The 16,254-nt window shown below is 45.8% G+C and overlaps 1 protein-coding gene across 2 annotated transcripts in view; it reads left to right on the plus strand.

Moving 5' to 3' along the window:
• Nucleotides 1-3,504: 3,504 nt before the first annotated feature.
• Nucleotides 3,505-16,254, plus strand: part of STK11 (serine/threonine kinase 11) — a 73,730-nt gene continuing 60,980 nt past the window's right edge. Inside the window, exon 1 of one of the 2 annotated variants that reach the window (XM_084614877.1) lies at nt 3,505-5,099. In XM_084614877.1, coding sequence (XP_084471003.1) covers nt 4,810-5,099 — 290 coding nt within the window. In that variant the 5' untranslated portion in view covers nt 3,505-4,809. The remainder of the gene's footprint in view (nt 5,100-16,254) is intronic. The other variant, XM_084614876.1, reaches the window with a different exon arrangement.

A 16,254-nucleotide genomic window follows, 5' to 3' on the forward strand; every position in this document is an offset into this window, starting at 1 on the left:
CTTCACCAGGGAGGGTGTTAAAGAGGGGATGGCAAAGGAAAAGGATTAGAGGGGTTCGTCAGTGTGCAAAAGAGTATGCGGAGGCTCATTCAACTTTTTCCTTCTCTCACCCTGACTCTGTACTTGCCTGGTCAGATGTTCTTACTTGAGTGCCTGGTAGCGAGAGGATGTACTGATAAACTCAATGGAGGCTGGGGTGCTGGTCACATTATGAAAGCTGGGGTCTGGGTCAAATCTGCCCTGCCTGAAGATGATCTTCCTCCACCCTCCTGCTGCCTGTATAAAACCCTCACCTCAGCATGCCTGTCCCTCACCCAGGAGCACTGGAGGAGCTCATCCTGCTCCTGAGCGGCCAGCAAGCGATGTTGTCTGAGCAACACAAGGCACCTTTCCACCCCAGATGACTCAGTACCAGCGCTCTTGCCCTCCCCACCTTTTCATAACTCATGAAGCCAGAATGTCTGGCTCTCCCTCTTGGCAGGGCATAGACCCATCTACAGCCAGGGCAGAGCAGTCAGAAGAGCAGCGGTCCCTAGGTTGTCCATGGAGGGGTTCCGGTCTACAGCACCAGGCTAGTATTTTAATTACATGTGCATATGTAAATCAAGCACATGATAAATGACAAAAATCCCAGCAGCACAATGCATTTTATTGGCTGAATCCTAAGGGCTTGATTTCCCTGTCATGCCAATGTAATTCTTCTGACTTCAGTGGAGTTACTCCGAACCTACAGCAGTGTGAGAGCCAAATCAGGCCTTTAGTTCTTACTTAAACAAAGCTCTCCCTGAGCCGAATGACACAAGGCTTTCTGCCCTGGCCTGAGAGTACCAGCGCTGACTGTGCTACTGAAAGACTTGCTGGCTGGCCGACCATCCTATTTACACACTGTACCTTGATGTCATCACATTGGTCCCAAAGACATTTTAGGATGTTTCTAGGACAACATTTTAAAAAGAAAGTGCCTTACAAGTGTGTTCCATTCTGCACCTATGTTCATATGCATAATTACCACAACAGCATATGGGGTGTCTCAGATGGTGTGAGAGCCTTCTCCTCTGCAGATCTCACCAACAGTGGCCAGATTGTTTGGAGGAACAGATGAGTTCAATTTTAGTCAGCCAGCAGGAAAAAGGGAGGAAATATAGAGAGACAACCTCCGTAAGGTTGGCTGGAGCAACTCCGTGGAGGGTTTTAAAAACAAGTAAGGCACTAGGTGCTGCAGTGATCCCAGTGGAGTTGGCTTGAGTTTGGGGATGATGGAATTATTGTTTTTGGTGCGTCCAAGAAGGAAAGATGTAGCATCCTGCATAGCCTGGGGAGCTAGGACTCAGGGAGACCACAGAGGATGGAGTCACAGGAGAGCAATCAGGATAAGAAGAGAACAATGTTCATCTATAGCATGGAGGCAATGCTCATCCCAGCAAGAAGGGCTATATCTTCAGAATTGCAATCCCAAGTGTTCAAAAATCATCAGCTAGGCCTGAAAAATAGAGATTTTTTTTAAATTAACAATTGTGGGGTTCTTGTTATTTTTCTTCTGGTGTTGTAGCCTTCAGAGGTCATGTTGTTAGATTTTTTCTGGCTACAAACTTACTTTTAAAAAATGAAAACTGAGATTCTCATGTAATCACAGGACTCCAGGAGCAGGGGCTTTGAGAAAAGCACCCAAATGCCAAGAGTTGGTAACTCTGTATCTTGTTCTGTGCAGATGCTACACTTCATGCTGGGACCTGTTGTCCCCTCTGTGTCAAAGATGAGGTTGGCTTCTGACACAGTCTTTATTTAATGGGGATTAAGGTGTGCCTTCCAGGCTCCTGCCAAATCACCTACATGGATGCACATATCCAAGTGCCTTACGCAGTCCACAGGAATGCCCTTAGACAGGCTATCTATTCTATGAAGGTTCTCATACCACCTTCACCACCACAGTACCTGAGCACTTTTCAGTCATTCATTAAGTGGTATGACTAATATCTGACGTGCGAGTTGTTCTTGCTGTTTTCTCATGGAGACAACTGTGTGTGCAATCCAGGGTTTTGATATTTTTTTTTAACATACACACTGCTCTGGGTTTATATTAAAGAAGGCAGGTTGGAAAAGTGCACTTTGCCCTTGGAACAGAAGGTGGTGATGTTTGAGATGATTATTAATTCCTGGTGGAGTTTGTTCCACAATCTGGTCTTGGATTGGGCCCGGAGAAAGCTCTGTCTCCTGCACAGACATGCTTTACCCTCATTGTGGAAAGTTCCATTGTGCCACAGGAGCGGAGATGTTACCACGGTTTCCATTCCAGAGCTTTAGGCCCTTTTAGCTGCCCTGTGCCCAGACCATGGACCGTCTTGAAGCTCACCCTATATTCTATAAGAAGTCAGCATAGAAAGCAGAGAACAAGTCTGATGTGCTTGCAGTACCCCATGTTGATCAGATGTGCTGCAGTGTTTTGCACTAACCAGCAGTTCCTAAGGGCGGATGGCTTCATGCCAAGCGTGGCATTGCTATAGTCCAGACGGAAGTAGGTGGGATACCAAAGGCCTGGTCATCGTCCACCAGGCTGGGACAGAGCCTCCTGGCCAACTGAAGATGGCAGAAAGCGTTATGTGTGGATGCTGCTATGCGAGAGGTCAGCGGGGAATCCAGCAGCGCACCTAGCCCAGGTGCTGAGTTCCCAACTGAGGTGGTGCATCTTCAGAGGCCGCAAATGCTTCCACGTGCTCCCCTCTGCCCGCCAGCATCACCTGGGCCCTGCTCACCACGCGAGCTGGCTGGATGTGGGGCAAGCCTGTGTGAGGCAGGATGGGGAGCGCCAGCAGCCATGGGCCAGGGAGCTAGTAAAGCCCAGCCCAGCAGCCTACAGGGCAGCTCCCCGGTCACGCAGCCCCTTGGGGAGGGCAGCCCACCTAGTTAGGCCCACCTGTCTCTCCCGGTGATACCCAAATCCTTCTCCCCTTTGCCCTCTGCCCTTTGCCCTCTGACCCTTGCTCTCTGCCCTCTGTCATTTCACCTGCCCCACCCCACAGGTCCACCACGCGAGCCCCACCCTTCGGGTATGACTGAAGGCCTCTCCCAGCCTATTAAAACCCTCCGCTGCAGCCGGAGGCGGGGTGGGGAGAGAACACTAAATGAAACGATCCAATCGGAAGCAAGGAAACCTGGTCGACCCCACCCCCACCCCTACTGGCCAATCAGAGGAGGAGAACGCGGAGGCGGGGCTGAGGCCGTAGCCAATGGGAGGGCACGTCGGTCGCTCGGGAGGCGTGAGGCCCTGGAGTGGGGAAGGGAGGTAGCGGGACGGGAGTTAGAGGGTGGGGAGGGAGGTAAACAAAATGGCGGCGGCGTGTTAGCTGCGGCGGCTGGAGGAGGCGGGGGTGAGGCGGCCCGGAGCGCTCGGAAGTGAGGAGGGGGTGGGGAGAGCGGGGAGACCGGGGCCTCTCACCAGGGACAGGGCCGGGGGAGAGGCGGGGGCGGGGTGCCCCCTGGGGGGGGTCCCCTTGGGCCGTGTAGGGGGATCGGGCCCCCCGGCAGAGCTCCGGCTTGGGTAGGGGGACCGGGGCCCCTTGTTCAGGGAAGGCCGTTGAGGGGGGGGGAAACAAGTAGCCACAGCTTCCTTCCCATCTCTGTGTCAGAGTAGGGCCAGCTCCCCCCCCCCCAACTGATCTCCTGTCGGGGGGAGGAAGTCCTGCAAGGGGGGGACGGTGCACTCCCCCCGACTGATCCCCTGTTGAGGGGGGAGGCTGGGTGCGTTTTGGAGGGTAAAGGCCAGCTTCCTCTTGGGGGGGCTGGGGGAGGTTAACTCCTTTTGGGTTGGGTGTACTGGGGAAGTTCATTTTTTGCCCCTTTTTGTGGGGGGGCTGCTGTGTGGTGACAGTCGGGGGGGGGGAGAAATTAGCTGGATCAGTCCTTCCTGATTGACACCTGTGGGGAGGCTTGTGGGGGTTGTAAATGGGAAGAAAGATCTCAGCAGCATTAGCGTCTCCTGAGTGATCTCTCACTAAGGGTGTGTTTTGAGGTCTTGTAAGGGGGAAAGAGCCCATTCCTCCTATCACACTTTAAGGAGGGGTGGACAGGCTGGGTGAAGTTTTAATAGGATTTGTGTTGTCTACCTGACACCTAGACCAGTGGTGGTGACACATCATGTGTCAGGCACAATCCAAGTGGTTGAAGGATGCCCCTGGGAGATTTTGATAAGCGCAGAAGGCCTCAAGCTTTCATAGGGGGGGAAAGAGAAGAAATTAGAATAGGTGTTGAAAACGCCTTCCAAGAAACTTCGTTCCAGCTACCAAACGGCTGAGAAAACCATCCGAGTTCCTACCTGGGAGGTGAGGGTATCAGGGGAGAGTAAATGACCCTGCAGTTCGCAGTTTGGAATTGGGAACCATGACCTGCTAGTAATGGAAAGTCATGAAAGAGACTTGACCATCTTTTTGTTATCTGTGGTTCTAAAGTCCTAGAGGATGACCTAGCACTTAAGAACCAGTTTGTGACCCAGCTGAAGGACAAGCGAGAACAGGTTGACCTGAAAGAACCCAAGTGGTGGGATCAGGTCAAAAGTAAAACAAATCCAAACTGAGAAAGTACCTGGTGAGACTTTTTTGTTTTTATTAATGAGACATTGAGTTATTGGAACCAGGCACTGGAATTTGTAGGACCCTTGGCTGGAAGCAGCTAATAGTGTTTTTTTAAAATTAATGTTCGTACAATCTTCTGGATAACTTTTATTTCAAGAAGGAGTAAAAGGGAGCGTTGGAAATTAAAGAACCGGATTAAAACCCTGAGCACTTAAGGAAAACAGGTTAAGGAACATAATCTAGGATGGATGTGCAGGAGCCGCAGGAGCTGAGTATGTTTGCAGAGAGTGAACTGATGTCTGTGGGGATGGACACGTTCATCCATCGCATTGACTCCACGGAAGTAATCTACCAGCCACGGCGCAAAAGGGCCAAGCTCATTGGCAAATACCTAATGGGGGACTTACTTGGAGAAGGGTCTTATGGCAAAGTCAAGGAGATGTTGGACTCTGAAACCCTCTGTAGGAGAGCTGTCAAAATCCTAAAAAAGAAGAAACTCCGCAGGATCCCCAATGGGGAGGCAAATGTTAAAAAGTGAGTATGAGATTCCTGTAGCTAATAATCAAAAGGTTAACTTTGGTCAGTATTTTCCAGCTGGCATTCTGTATTTTGTACAACACTGTGTATAGTCTTATGTTTTGAAAGAGGTTTACGAACTATACACATGCAAGAGTTGCTTCCCCTTGAAGTGCAACCAATTGTGGGGTGAAGAGTGGCTCTCAAATACCACACAACTGTGGGGAACAGGGAAAGAAAGCTTCATCTCAGAGGCATGGCGGAGCAAATGTTTCTACTTTAAAAATTGGCATGTTAGGGGTTCCCTCACATGTCAGAGCAGAAAGAACAACCCGTGTTTCTAAAGTCTTATACAAAAGAGGCACATGGCTAATTGCATGGTGCTCACTTGATCTAATTAAGGTTGTATAATTAAAACAAACTCTGCCTAGTCCTGTACATTATGTAGTATTATCAGTGTGCATTGCATTTAGCAGCCTGTGCCCTAAGGACCTATTGTTATATGCCTAGGTACCTATTACATAGGTGGCAGCATGATCCAGTGCATTTGCACCCAGTGTGCATCAGGAGACCTGGGATCTAGTCCTGGATCTGCTATTGATAAGTATGACCTTGGGAAGTCACTTATCTCTCTGTCTCAGTCAGTTTCTCCATCTGTAAAATGGGGATGAAACTTGCCCACCCTTTGTTTTTGTTTTTTGCTTTTGTTTTGTTTAAAACATCCCTCAAGATTTTTGGTTAAAGCACTTTAAGTGAGAGCGAAGTTATGTGTTGGTAGGTGTTTGTGCACACACCGTCCTGCAAAGTAGTTAAAGTATGTTGTAGGGATAAACCTGGTCTGTTTCATTAGCAAACATTGTTCATTTTTCTTTCCATTTCTTGAAGTTACACTTAACATACAATGACCCTTCAGAGACCACTGCGTTTTCCACAACAAACTGCTCAGTATAGCCATGCAAGATATGATTGTTTATCTGGAGTGACCAAGACTCTGCTGCCGCCAAAAAGAATTAATTGCAATAGCTTATCTTGAAGTAGGAGGAACACTTGCAAGATGTTTTAGACGTCTCTTGTGATTTTTCTGGTGTTCAGCATGCAGCTGCTGCATGCTGTGTGTAGAGCCCTGACCTAGTGGACTCTTCATGTTTTGGTGTGGAGGGGTGTGTGGGGAGTGTGTTTTGTGTTGTGTTTTTTAAGATTAGCTGGATGATACTTCATCCTGTATTAGGCCTTCTGTCGATTAGCTCTTCAGGTTTACCTTCTAACCTTGAGAGTACAGAGTGAATAGGTTCAGCTACTGCATAATGAAATCAAACAGGGGGACTTTGCTGTGCTGGCTCCAGTTCATTATAAAAGTAAACTGCTGGTTAATGTGTAATAAAATGTTTCCTGCAGTGCATTTCTTGTTTTTTTTTCCCCTGTAGAGGCATGTGTATCACTTTGTCCCCTTCTCTTCCCCCCCCCCCCCCCCCAAGTTCTCCAGTTACATCCAGAATGTCTCCAGAAGAACAGAAAGGCTGCCTTCTCCTTAATTAAACTTATTTTAAAAGCTCCTCCCTCTCAGTTCATAAGAATTCCCTGAATTAACCTATCAGCTTAATGAGGGAGGGCAACTGTGGAAGAGGCCTTGTTCTGAAAAGAATCACACAATATCAGGGTTGGAAGGGACCTCAGGAGATCATCTAGTCCAACACCCTGCCCAAAGCAGGACCAATCCCTAAATGGCCCCCTCAAGAATTGAACTCACAACCCTGGGTTTAGCAGGCCAATGCTCAAACCACTGAGCTATTGCTCCCCCCAAACTTCGATGTAGAAATCTCCTGTGTCCTGTTTACTGTTTTCAGCTTCTCTGTGGATGTTTTTGTTCAGTTTTATCTAGCTTGTTTAGTTATCAGAGCAGTCTGGCCAGAAGATATTTTAATTTATGTGACCAGCATGGGCTGTCTATTCAGTTGCCGCAGGCTATTACTAGCCATAGTTCCAAAGCACTGTATCGGAGTCAGACTTTCACTTCAGTCTTCTAGCAAGGGTCTATTTTAGCTCTAGAACTGTGCTAAACTGGTCTGGTTTTTATCACCTTTTCTTCCCTCCCCCACTCGTTTGTTCCATCCACTTGTTCCATCTTGTCTTTTAGATCAGTCTCCACCAGTTTAAACTTTGTGCTCAAGGCTTGTTGCTGCAGCATGTAGAGATATGGGATTATCTGGCTGGGCAGCATGGGTGGGGACCAAATCCCAGTAGTGACCTAACCCCAATAGCACTGCATCTGAACACTGTTCTAATGTGGCTTGGTTCCAGTCATGCTATCCAGCCAAACTCCATTAAAACTTCAGATTTGAGCAGCCTTACTTTAAATGTGATTTAAACTGTTTACCCCAATGAGCTATTCACATGCTACAGAATGGTTATTAGTCCACTTTCTAAACTAAAGCTAACCTCTCTGACACATCCTGACAAGATTCCACTTCCTTACTCCAAGATTATGAGAATGAATGAGTCTGCTGTCTATAGTTTGAGCTGTAACTTTAAATATATTGGTGCCTACTCATAAACCGTGCAGGAGTGGTTCAATGAGAACACGGTTGGCCCAGTGTTGTTGGCACACTTGCAGTTGTTTGCTCTGCAGACCCTTTGTGATTGGGCCCATAGTTAATAGGCAGACTTCCCCCTTATTGCTCTGAGCTGAGTAGTAATTGTCCCATTGGATATGTGCCAACAATGCTTAAAAAGGACTGAATTGCTCTGAGCGGTTAGCTTAGGATACAGAACCTCTAACCTCCTGATTAGCAGTTTGTATGTGGTTCAGTTTGGTATGTCCTGAAACTTGCTGCTGCCTGATCGCTGCTCAGTGGCTGATTTGACCTAAGTTTGGTCTTGGCCTAATTCCCATTGGGCAGGTGTCCACATCACAGAAGTCACGTCTGTGACTAGCATTAGCTGGTCTCTTTTGGCCTCACCAGAGGGGCCCAAGATAGAATGGGCTACAGGGACTGAACTCCCTTCTCCTCCCTAGAGATATAATAACATCTTCCAGATGAGGTTGAGGCACACAACTGGGGGGAAGGGAGGCTTGGCTTGCACTCTTTCCCTTTACCTGCTGTGGGGATAAATGTTGATCTAACACCATTCACCAGCACAGCATTCATTACAAAGTTAATACTTTAAATTCTTTACAACTTTTTTTGTAATCAACCGATCCCAGTGAAGAACTGGGTGAAGAGCACTGCCTCTCTCTGCATAGTGGATCAGATTCCCAAAATGTCAAAGGATATCGGAAATAGTCCTTAAACCTCTGTTGTCAAAGGTGGCTGTAGTGTGTGACCCCATAAGATCAAGGAGACTGTGACTTGTTAATCCTGGGGGGGTCTAAAATTAACTTGCCTTGAGATTTCTCTTGTGTTCGTCATAATGAGAGACATGCGCTGTTCATAGAGCGCAGGGATTGTATTTCCAACCTCACCCCTGCATCACTGCTTTCTATTTTTGGGGAGGAGGGGTCAAAAGGTTGTAAAAGGCTCGTAGATTTTATTGCAAATGTACTGGTGAAGTTCCTGATTTGTCTCCTTAACCATGGGGCAGTCTGCTGCTGGGCAAAAGTTTGATCTGGCTGTGACTTTAGTTATCTAACCTTAAAGCATCCCGGTTGTTAGCTAATGCCATTTGAGAGCAAAATCTCTCCCTTCCTCTGGCATCAGGACCAGACCACTGCACACTATTCCTTCCCTTTCCATGCCCCCATTGATGCATGCAGACAAAGGGCTCCTCCAAGCAAAGTGAGGGTTGACATGGATGCATTGCATTTAGCAGATAATATGGCACTTTGCAACTGGACTTTCAAATTCAAGCATAACTGAGTTTGGATAGCAAAGTAATAGCTGAGTGACACAAGCAGTAAGTGGGAGATTTAGAACTGTAGAAACCTTGCATCTGTTCACCTCCAGTAAACACAAGAATGTATGAAGCGTCAATGAGTGTAGTGCTCCCAGTTGAATCTCTACTGGGTGTTTGTCCCCAGCACAGAATAACTGCATGATGGCACGATTATTGGTCTTTGCTCCAGCTAGACCAAGGACTCTAAATGTATGATGTTGCAAGTGAGGGTGAAAGTGTCTTGGCACGGTGTCTGGGGACCTGGGGAGACTGTACAGAACGTTCCTCCGGTAAGGTTGACTTCTCAGTGCTAAGAGACCCTTACTTGCTTGAGTTTTAAGGGCGCATCTGTCCTACATATGCTGTCTGGGCACCAAGTTGCAATATAGGCACTGTCCTCGCAGTGGTGAATAAGCCAACGATGCTAATGGCCATGCTCTAGCCCTGATTTCTTGCTGGCCATAGCACTGTCCTCTAATATGATTGTGCAAATGGGCCCAAGCCATAATACTCCTAATCAAACCATGTTATTACAGTTTGGCACAATTATATTGTAACCTGGTGCCCTATCATGGCTGCAGTTGGGTGAAGTTAGAGCCCTTTCTGAAATCCCATCATAAAACAATCATGCTGTCGGACCTGGTTACAACATGTGAGTCTGACTGTTAACACACAGTTTAATCCTGTCTACACTTTTTTTTTTTTTTTTTTTAAATAATGGTTTCTGGCTAATGTCCAAGGCTGTTAATACATGTCCCTGATTCATTTACGTGGCAAGAATAAGTCTTGTAATTTTGTCTCCTACCACAGGAGCTTCATGGGCCCAGAAGCTGTGACCTCAAATGTTCATTTGAGTCTTTTGAGCGATTTGTCCTCCCCCTGCTCTGGTTCATCATTCTGCTCATGGCAAATGATCTTTTAAGGTTCCTATAGATCCTGATGGGGATCTTGAGGGTCTAAACTCCGCTGTGTGTAATAGTGGGCATCCCATTTTGTGTGGGGAAAGGTTTGGCGTGGCCTGTTCTTCCAGACCGTGTTGTGGTTAGCTGCTACCCCAGCTAATACAAAAGGTGAGCTTAGGAGGGATGCTAAAATAGGTGAAAGAAAACCAGAGACTTATTTGTCTCCAGCAGCACAAGTTTAATAAAACTAAACCTTAATAGTCTCTCACTTAATTAAGTGCTTGGGACTTTCTGTGCATGTCCCAGGCGTCCTGTACAGTACTTACCATGCTCAGCAATCACATTCTGGTTTGAATAACTTGTTCGTTACAAACCCCTCAGGGTTTGAAATGGGTATGTCAGCGAGCAATGTGACCACTTGCTGCTTTGATTGACAAATCAAGAGCCTGTCAACCCTGTCTTGTGGGCAGCAGCCTATAACGGGGCTGGGCACCTGTTAGCGTCCTGCAATAGGTCATGCATTTTGCGCTTAGTGGCTGTCTAAAGCTGGCTTGTAATGCACCATCAAATCGCAAGTTTTGTTCTTTAGGTAAGTCAGAAAAGGCTTCGGTGCCTGACCTGCATGTCAACCTATTTGAAGCCAGATGCCTGGATTTAGCTGTGAAATAGTGGGGCCCTCTACCTAGTGTGTCAAAAGAAGAACTCCCGGGGGTGGTTGCTCCATGAGCATGTGTTTGTAACATCAGACACTTAACCCTGACAGAGGGTGTGGGGTGCGTCAGCGCCTGCAGCTAGTAAGGAAAAAGAATCCCGCTGTCTTAACCCTTTTCTAGGATTCCTCCCAGAGGCGCACACAGAAGTTAGAGCTGGAAGAAATCTGTCGAGCTCTGAGTAGATCTGCCTGTGCAGGCTTATATGCTAGTACATTTCTGGTGCTTAAACGTCTGGGAAGATGAGAGCTATCGGGATCCGATCACTGTGTTTAGTAGTGGCTGTTGGAACACTTTGTACCTGTATTTCAGTGTTAACCCGTCAGAGGCCTCCAAATACAGCTCAATAAAGAGGCACAGAAACAGCCGTGGGTATTTCTTGGTATCGCAGTTGAGGGTGGGGAATGGTGGCAATAGTGCTATACTAAGAACATGGCCTGGGCTGCTGCAGGAGAGGGAGCATGCAAGGGACTAAAGCTTGGGAAGACGATAGGTCATTGTTGACCATGCAATACAAAACAGTATCCCCCTGTGCTAAATCTGTGTTCATGTTAATAGAGCCTGGCCTATCCCCTCTCTCTCATGAGAACCTGTGTGATAAGGGTTTCTATCTCCAAAATGGGGCTAATGAGTCAAACCTATTCAACCACAGCAAAGTTTTTAGGTCAGTAGTATTGTTCCTGAGCTGCCTCTTCTATTCTTTCCTCCTCCTAAAATGAATCAGCAGTTGTACTGCAGTGTGGCCTGGGGCGTAGAAGGCTGACGGCTGCTTCTGAGGTCTCTGCAGCTTCAAACTGGTCATCGATCAGGTGCTTATGTGCACTTCCTGAAGGAGGAGGGCATCTGTTTCTGCAGGGCTCAGAGCACCCGCTGTCACAGATCGTAATATTCCTGCAGTTGTCCCCAAGCTTGGGCTCCTTGTATACTGTACTATCGTGCCTTTGGTTCAGTCCTACCCAAATGTTAGAAGCATAAAAAATGGGCAGAAAAACAGTTAAGCAAAGGGTGGTGAGCTGCAGTGGGGGAGAGCTCCCAGTGATGGATTGGTGGGTTTGGAAAAGAAGTCTTAAGGCTTCCTGCATTAACAGCGTCTGCAGCAACCAAAAAGCGGGGCTAATGCCAATATCTGCCAGGCTTAGCTTTTCTCAGTGGTGAGGTTTTCACTGGCGATAGGTAAAAGCAGTTTGCAGCAGATCATGCACTTTACTTTGGTTGGAGGGGAAATCCTTTGTATGGTGTAACTGATTGTGTATGATTTAAAAAAAAAAAAAAAGCGCTTCTGAAGTGACTGATCCTGCTTTGCTGATGGTGTGCAGCCTGGTTAGTCACATTGAATCTTGTCTGGAAGCTCCTGTAACGGGGGAAAAAGTGTTTTTTTGTATTTATGATGTAAACACTTGCCAAATGACTGGCTAGAAAGCAAACATCCATGTCTCACCAACAATCTCCACAATTGTCATTAATTGTCCCCTCCACTCCTCTTGTTAGCAATTTTTGGAAGACACCAAGGATTAATGAGTCTGAACTCTCCTCTCATTCACAGGCTCACCTTGAGATCAGGTTGAGGCATGCAGCTGGCAGTGTGAGAAAGTTTGCACTGTACCTGTTAAGCTGTATTTCTTCCTTGGATAAATGGAGAATTTGAGTTTCTGAGGCTGACATGATTTTCTATTACTACATTCACATGCAAAGCCATTCTAAATCTAGTAGAAAAATGTTCTTTGGACCTGTCTAGATTACAAAAGTTGTATTGTATTCAAACACATTTCTTTCTGATCAAGGAAGAATGTGATGCTGAACATGATTTGCTCTAGTTTAAGCTGACCACTAAGTCAGGGTCATCTAACTGGATTGTTCACAATAGTGTTCAAACACGATAAAATTTTTGATAGACCCTTGGTCTACCAAGCTCTGCAATGTGCAGCTCTGCTGTGACCCTTCAGTATTCCTTCACTTGATCTTAGTCAAGCATCTGAATACCTACCTTATCAGGATTTTACCTGCATTTGTGGGAATATGGATTTATTGATCAGAAGTCTCTTGCATCTCTAACATGTTTGATCCTCCACTCATCATCTGCATAAGATTGTTCATGTTTGCTAAAAGTCCATTTCTTTAAAGCAGTTCCTTACTCAGCTGACAAGAAAAACTTAATAGTAGCCAGAAAAAAATTAAAGGAAGATCTGTAAAAGAAAATGGAGAATAGATCAAAAATTTAGTTTTGATTCTTTACCTGTTTTCATCTGGAGTAAATAAACTTTCACCCCTAATTTTGCAATTTCCTTTCTCATCCTCTCCAACCTCATTCCATATACATACCAAAGAGTCTTGTATCTTACTGTGAATTCTTTAATTTAAAGAAACGATTCCTATATGTTTGCATCTAGACGCTTCTGGTTTAGTGCGGGCTTGCTTTTCCTGATTCTGAGGATGGTTTTGCAACTTTATGGAGTGATTCACTCTTTATTCCTTTAGGACATGGCAACTGTCAGTAATGCTTATGGGGGCTGATCCAAAGTCCACTGACTTCAGTGGAAGCCTTTCCATTGACTCACTGGACTTTGGCTCAGGTGCCTAGTCTCTAAACTGTGGCTGCAAGGATGTTTCCTATATTTGTTTATGGTGTTTTAGCAGGTGTATGTTCATTCCAAGGATAATACTGAAATCAGACTTCAAAGAGGTGGTCAAAAGAACCTTGAATTATAACAATTATCAGCTTACATCAGAATCTTTTCCTGTTCTTGGAAAACTCAATATTGACGGTACATATATTTGGGAGGGAGAAAATGAAGTTTTGCACATTTGTAAATGTTCCACTCCCATGTTTGCTGGCTAAAAGCTATAGCACTAGGCTAGCGCATGAGAATTGAAAAGTGAATATGATTAAAAACAAAAGTAACACTGACCAGTCCATTATTGTCGCAATTGAGTGAAATGTTAAAATATAATCTTCTTGTGTCCTTGCAGATAGCAAGATTGTTTTTAGCATGGTTTAAAAACTGATTTTAGTTAACTTTTGGGTTAGTAGCCAATAAACTTTAGTTTGTTTTGTCAAGAGGAAAAAGGAAAAGTTAACTTGTACTTCAAAGCAAAATCTCCTGGGGCCTCATTGGGTCACAAAAGCCATGTGGATAAATACCAATGTAGCTGTACACTCGTGAAAAAAGTAAATGAATGATTCATCATTCTTCATCAATACTGGCAACCCCTTACAACGAAATCTTAACAGGGTTAAACCTATTTATAAACTAACAGAAATACCTTGTGGACCTAGCGGAAAGGCATAATTTGCTGCTTTCTGTTATATCTGAAAGCAATTCTTGCCTGTAGCTCCAGCTTGATAAGCTAGCGTTAAAGTGAGCAGAAGGCCTCCCACCTCTCAAGGGGCAAGCGAAAGAAGATTGATGGCTGCTCGCTGACAGCTTTCAGTCGGTCTACATGTGGGCTCATTATAGCTTATTATGAATGATGTTGTATTGCAATGTGCTCTGTGTTGGGGTGCCCCTGAAGGTCACCTAGAAACTGACTGAGTGGCCCACCTGCTAAGTGGTGGAGTACATCACACTGATATGTGTCACTCTCTGTGGTCTTCCCCATCCAACAGGTCCATTTCAAGGTCCTGCCCCTTACCTTTAAAACCCTATATTGGGTAGGACCTAGTTATCTGCAAACAGCACCTGTCCCTGTGTTCAGGGATGCCTAACAGAACTCATTAAGGGCAGGGCATTCTCAGTGGAAGGTCCTCACCTGTGGAATTTCATTACTGAGGAGGTTAGGTTGAACTCAAATCCTGCTACCTTCTAGGGTATAGTTTAAGACTTTCTGCAAACTACTTCCTAAGAAGGTTGAATGGCCCTGGTTGCATTGGTAAACATTCCACCTAGAGCAGTGTCTGCCTAAGACCTTGTCTATGCTGGGAAAATGTCATGTTTTTAAAGTGTTAAGCGTGATTTTTTGCTCTTAGTGTGGTCAGGGATATTAGGGTTTAAAAACACATTAGCTGCTTATGATTAACTGTAGCGGGGACCTTAACATCTCATGCTTAAAGGTATATGCTGTTCACTAGCATGGGGTCAGGAAGGAATTTGCCCCTCCCACCATCTTCTTGCTCCTTCCCCCTCCCATCATGTACATTAGACAATTAGCTAGCTGCATTACAGGTTTTTTCCCTTTTGTCTGAAGTATCAAGTACTTGGTACAGCTGGAAGCAAGATACTGGACAGATGGGTCAGTGTTCTTATCCATTTGGGCAAGTCTAATAAGTTTGACTGGAGATAGCATAACCCTTCCCTTTAGAAGATACTGTCTTTTCCCTTCCCTGCTTATATTTTGGCATGAACCCATACTCTTGCAGTCTGCCTTGTCATGGTGGCAGTAAGCAGAGGTGACGCCCACATGAACTTGCTAGGTATAAGGATATTGCATGTGTAACTTCAACAACAAAGCAAATTCACAGCGTGAGGGACCTGTCTCAAATCTACTGGTTTCAGGAAATCTGACACTAAAGAGGAAATTTGGTGACATAAACCATTGTGCCCAGGCAATAGTGATAAATAGGATGTGTACAGAAGGAACCTCTGTATTATGATTTGAACAGTGCCCAGCCCCATTGATTGGTGCTGGGAGTGGAGGAAAAGGGGTGTGTAAATTTCTTCTTAAGATGGTCTGGTTATATCCTCATACGTTAAAAAAAAATACCCAAAAAACAGGTATGCCACTGGTTCAATCCAAAAGCAAAAATTCACCTTCTCCCTTCTTCATAAGTCTGGGTCAGATTGGTCTAGTTAGTATCCATAGAGGAGGGGAATCCCACCCCCGCACACATACTTCAGATAGCATTGGTGGTGGTCTCTGGCCTCAACTTAAAACTTCATAGAATATCAGGGTTGGAAGGAACCTCAGGATGTCTAGTCCAACCCCCTGCTCAAAGCAGGACCAATCCCCAATTTTTGCCCCAGATCCCTAAATGGCCCCCTCAAGGATTGAACTCACAACCCTGGGTTTAGCAGGCCAGCACTTTGTGTTGCATTTAAGTTGCATGTTAATTTTTTTTTTTTTTTAATGGTAGCAAGTGAGGGAGACGTGGAGCCAGAGCAATGGAAAGGGAAGCTTGGAAATTTTTAAACGAGTGTAAAAGCACAAGGAGATCATAGAGTAGGGAACTCTGCTGCCCTGGCTGAGGGGAAGAACAGGATGAGCTAGGGCCCATCCTGATGTTGGTGGGAGTTCCAGGTGCAGAGATCTTGCAGTTCCCTAAGGTTCTTTCCTATTGCCATTAACTTGAGGATTGCTAGGATGGATCAAATGCCTTACTGACATTTCTCCCATGAGAAGTTTGGAAACAGAAGTGCATTTGTAGGTGATCAGAGTCTGGCAGTTGTCTGTTCTTACTGCTTTGTATCACACCACTCGCTAAATTTAAGAATAACCATTCCTCTGGGAAGTGGCCTGGCTGATTGGTCTCAATACCAGAGGTGGGTGCATTTCAGTACCTTTAAAGAAAACAGCTGCATAGATGTTGCTGCTTGGACTGGAGCATAGGTTCTCAAGTCCGCCCCTTCTTTCTCTTTCTTCCTCACTTCCCCGCCCGAACCACGATGTCTCCACAGCTATTTTTAGAGCACTAGATTGAGCCCGTCCAATGCAAGTCTGTGGACCCAAGCAAGAAGAGATTCTCCCAGATGCAGTGTG

Source organism: Lepidochelys olivacea (assembly GCF_965140295.1).
Source record: "Lepidochelys olivacea isolate rLepOli2 genome assembly, chromosome: 25".
Taxonomy (NCBI): Eukaryota; Metazoa; Chordata; order Testudines; family Cheloniidae; genus Lepidochelys; species Lepidochelys olivacea.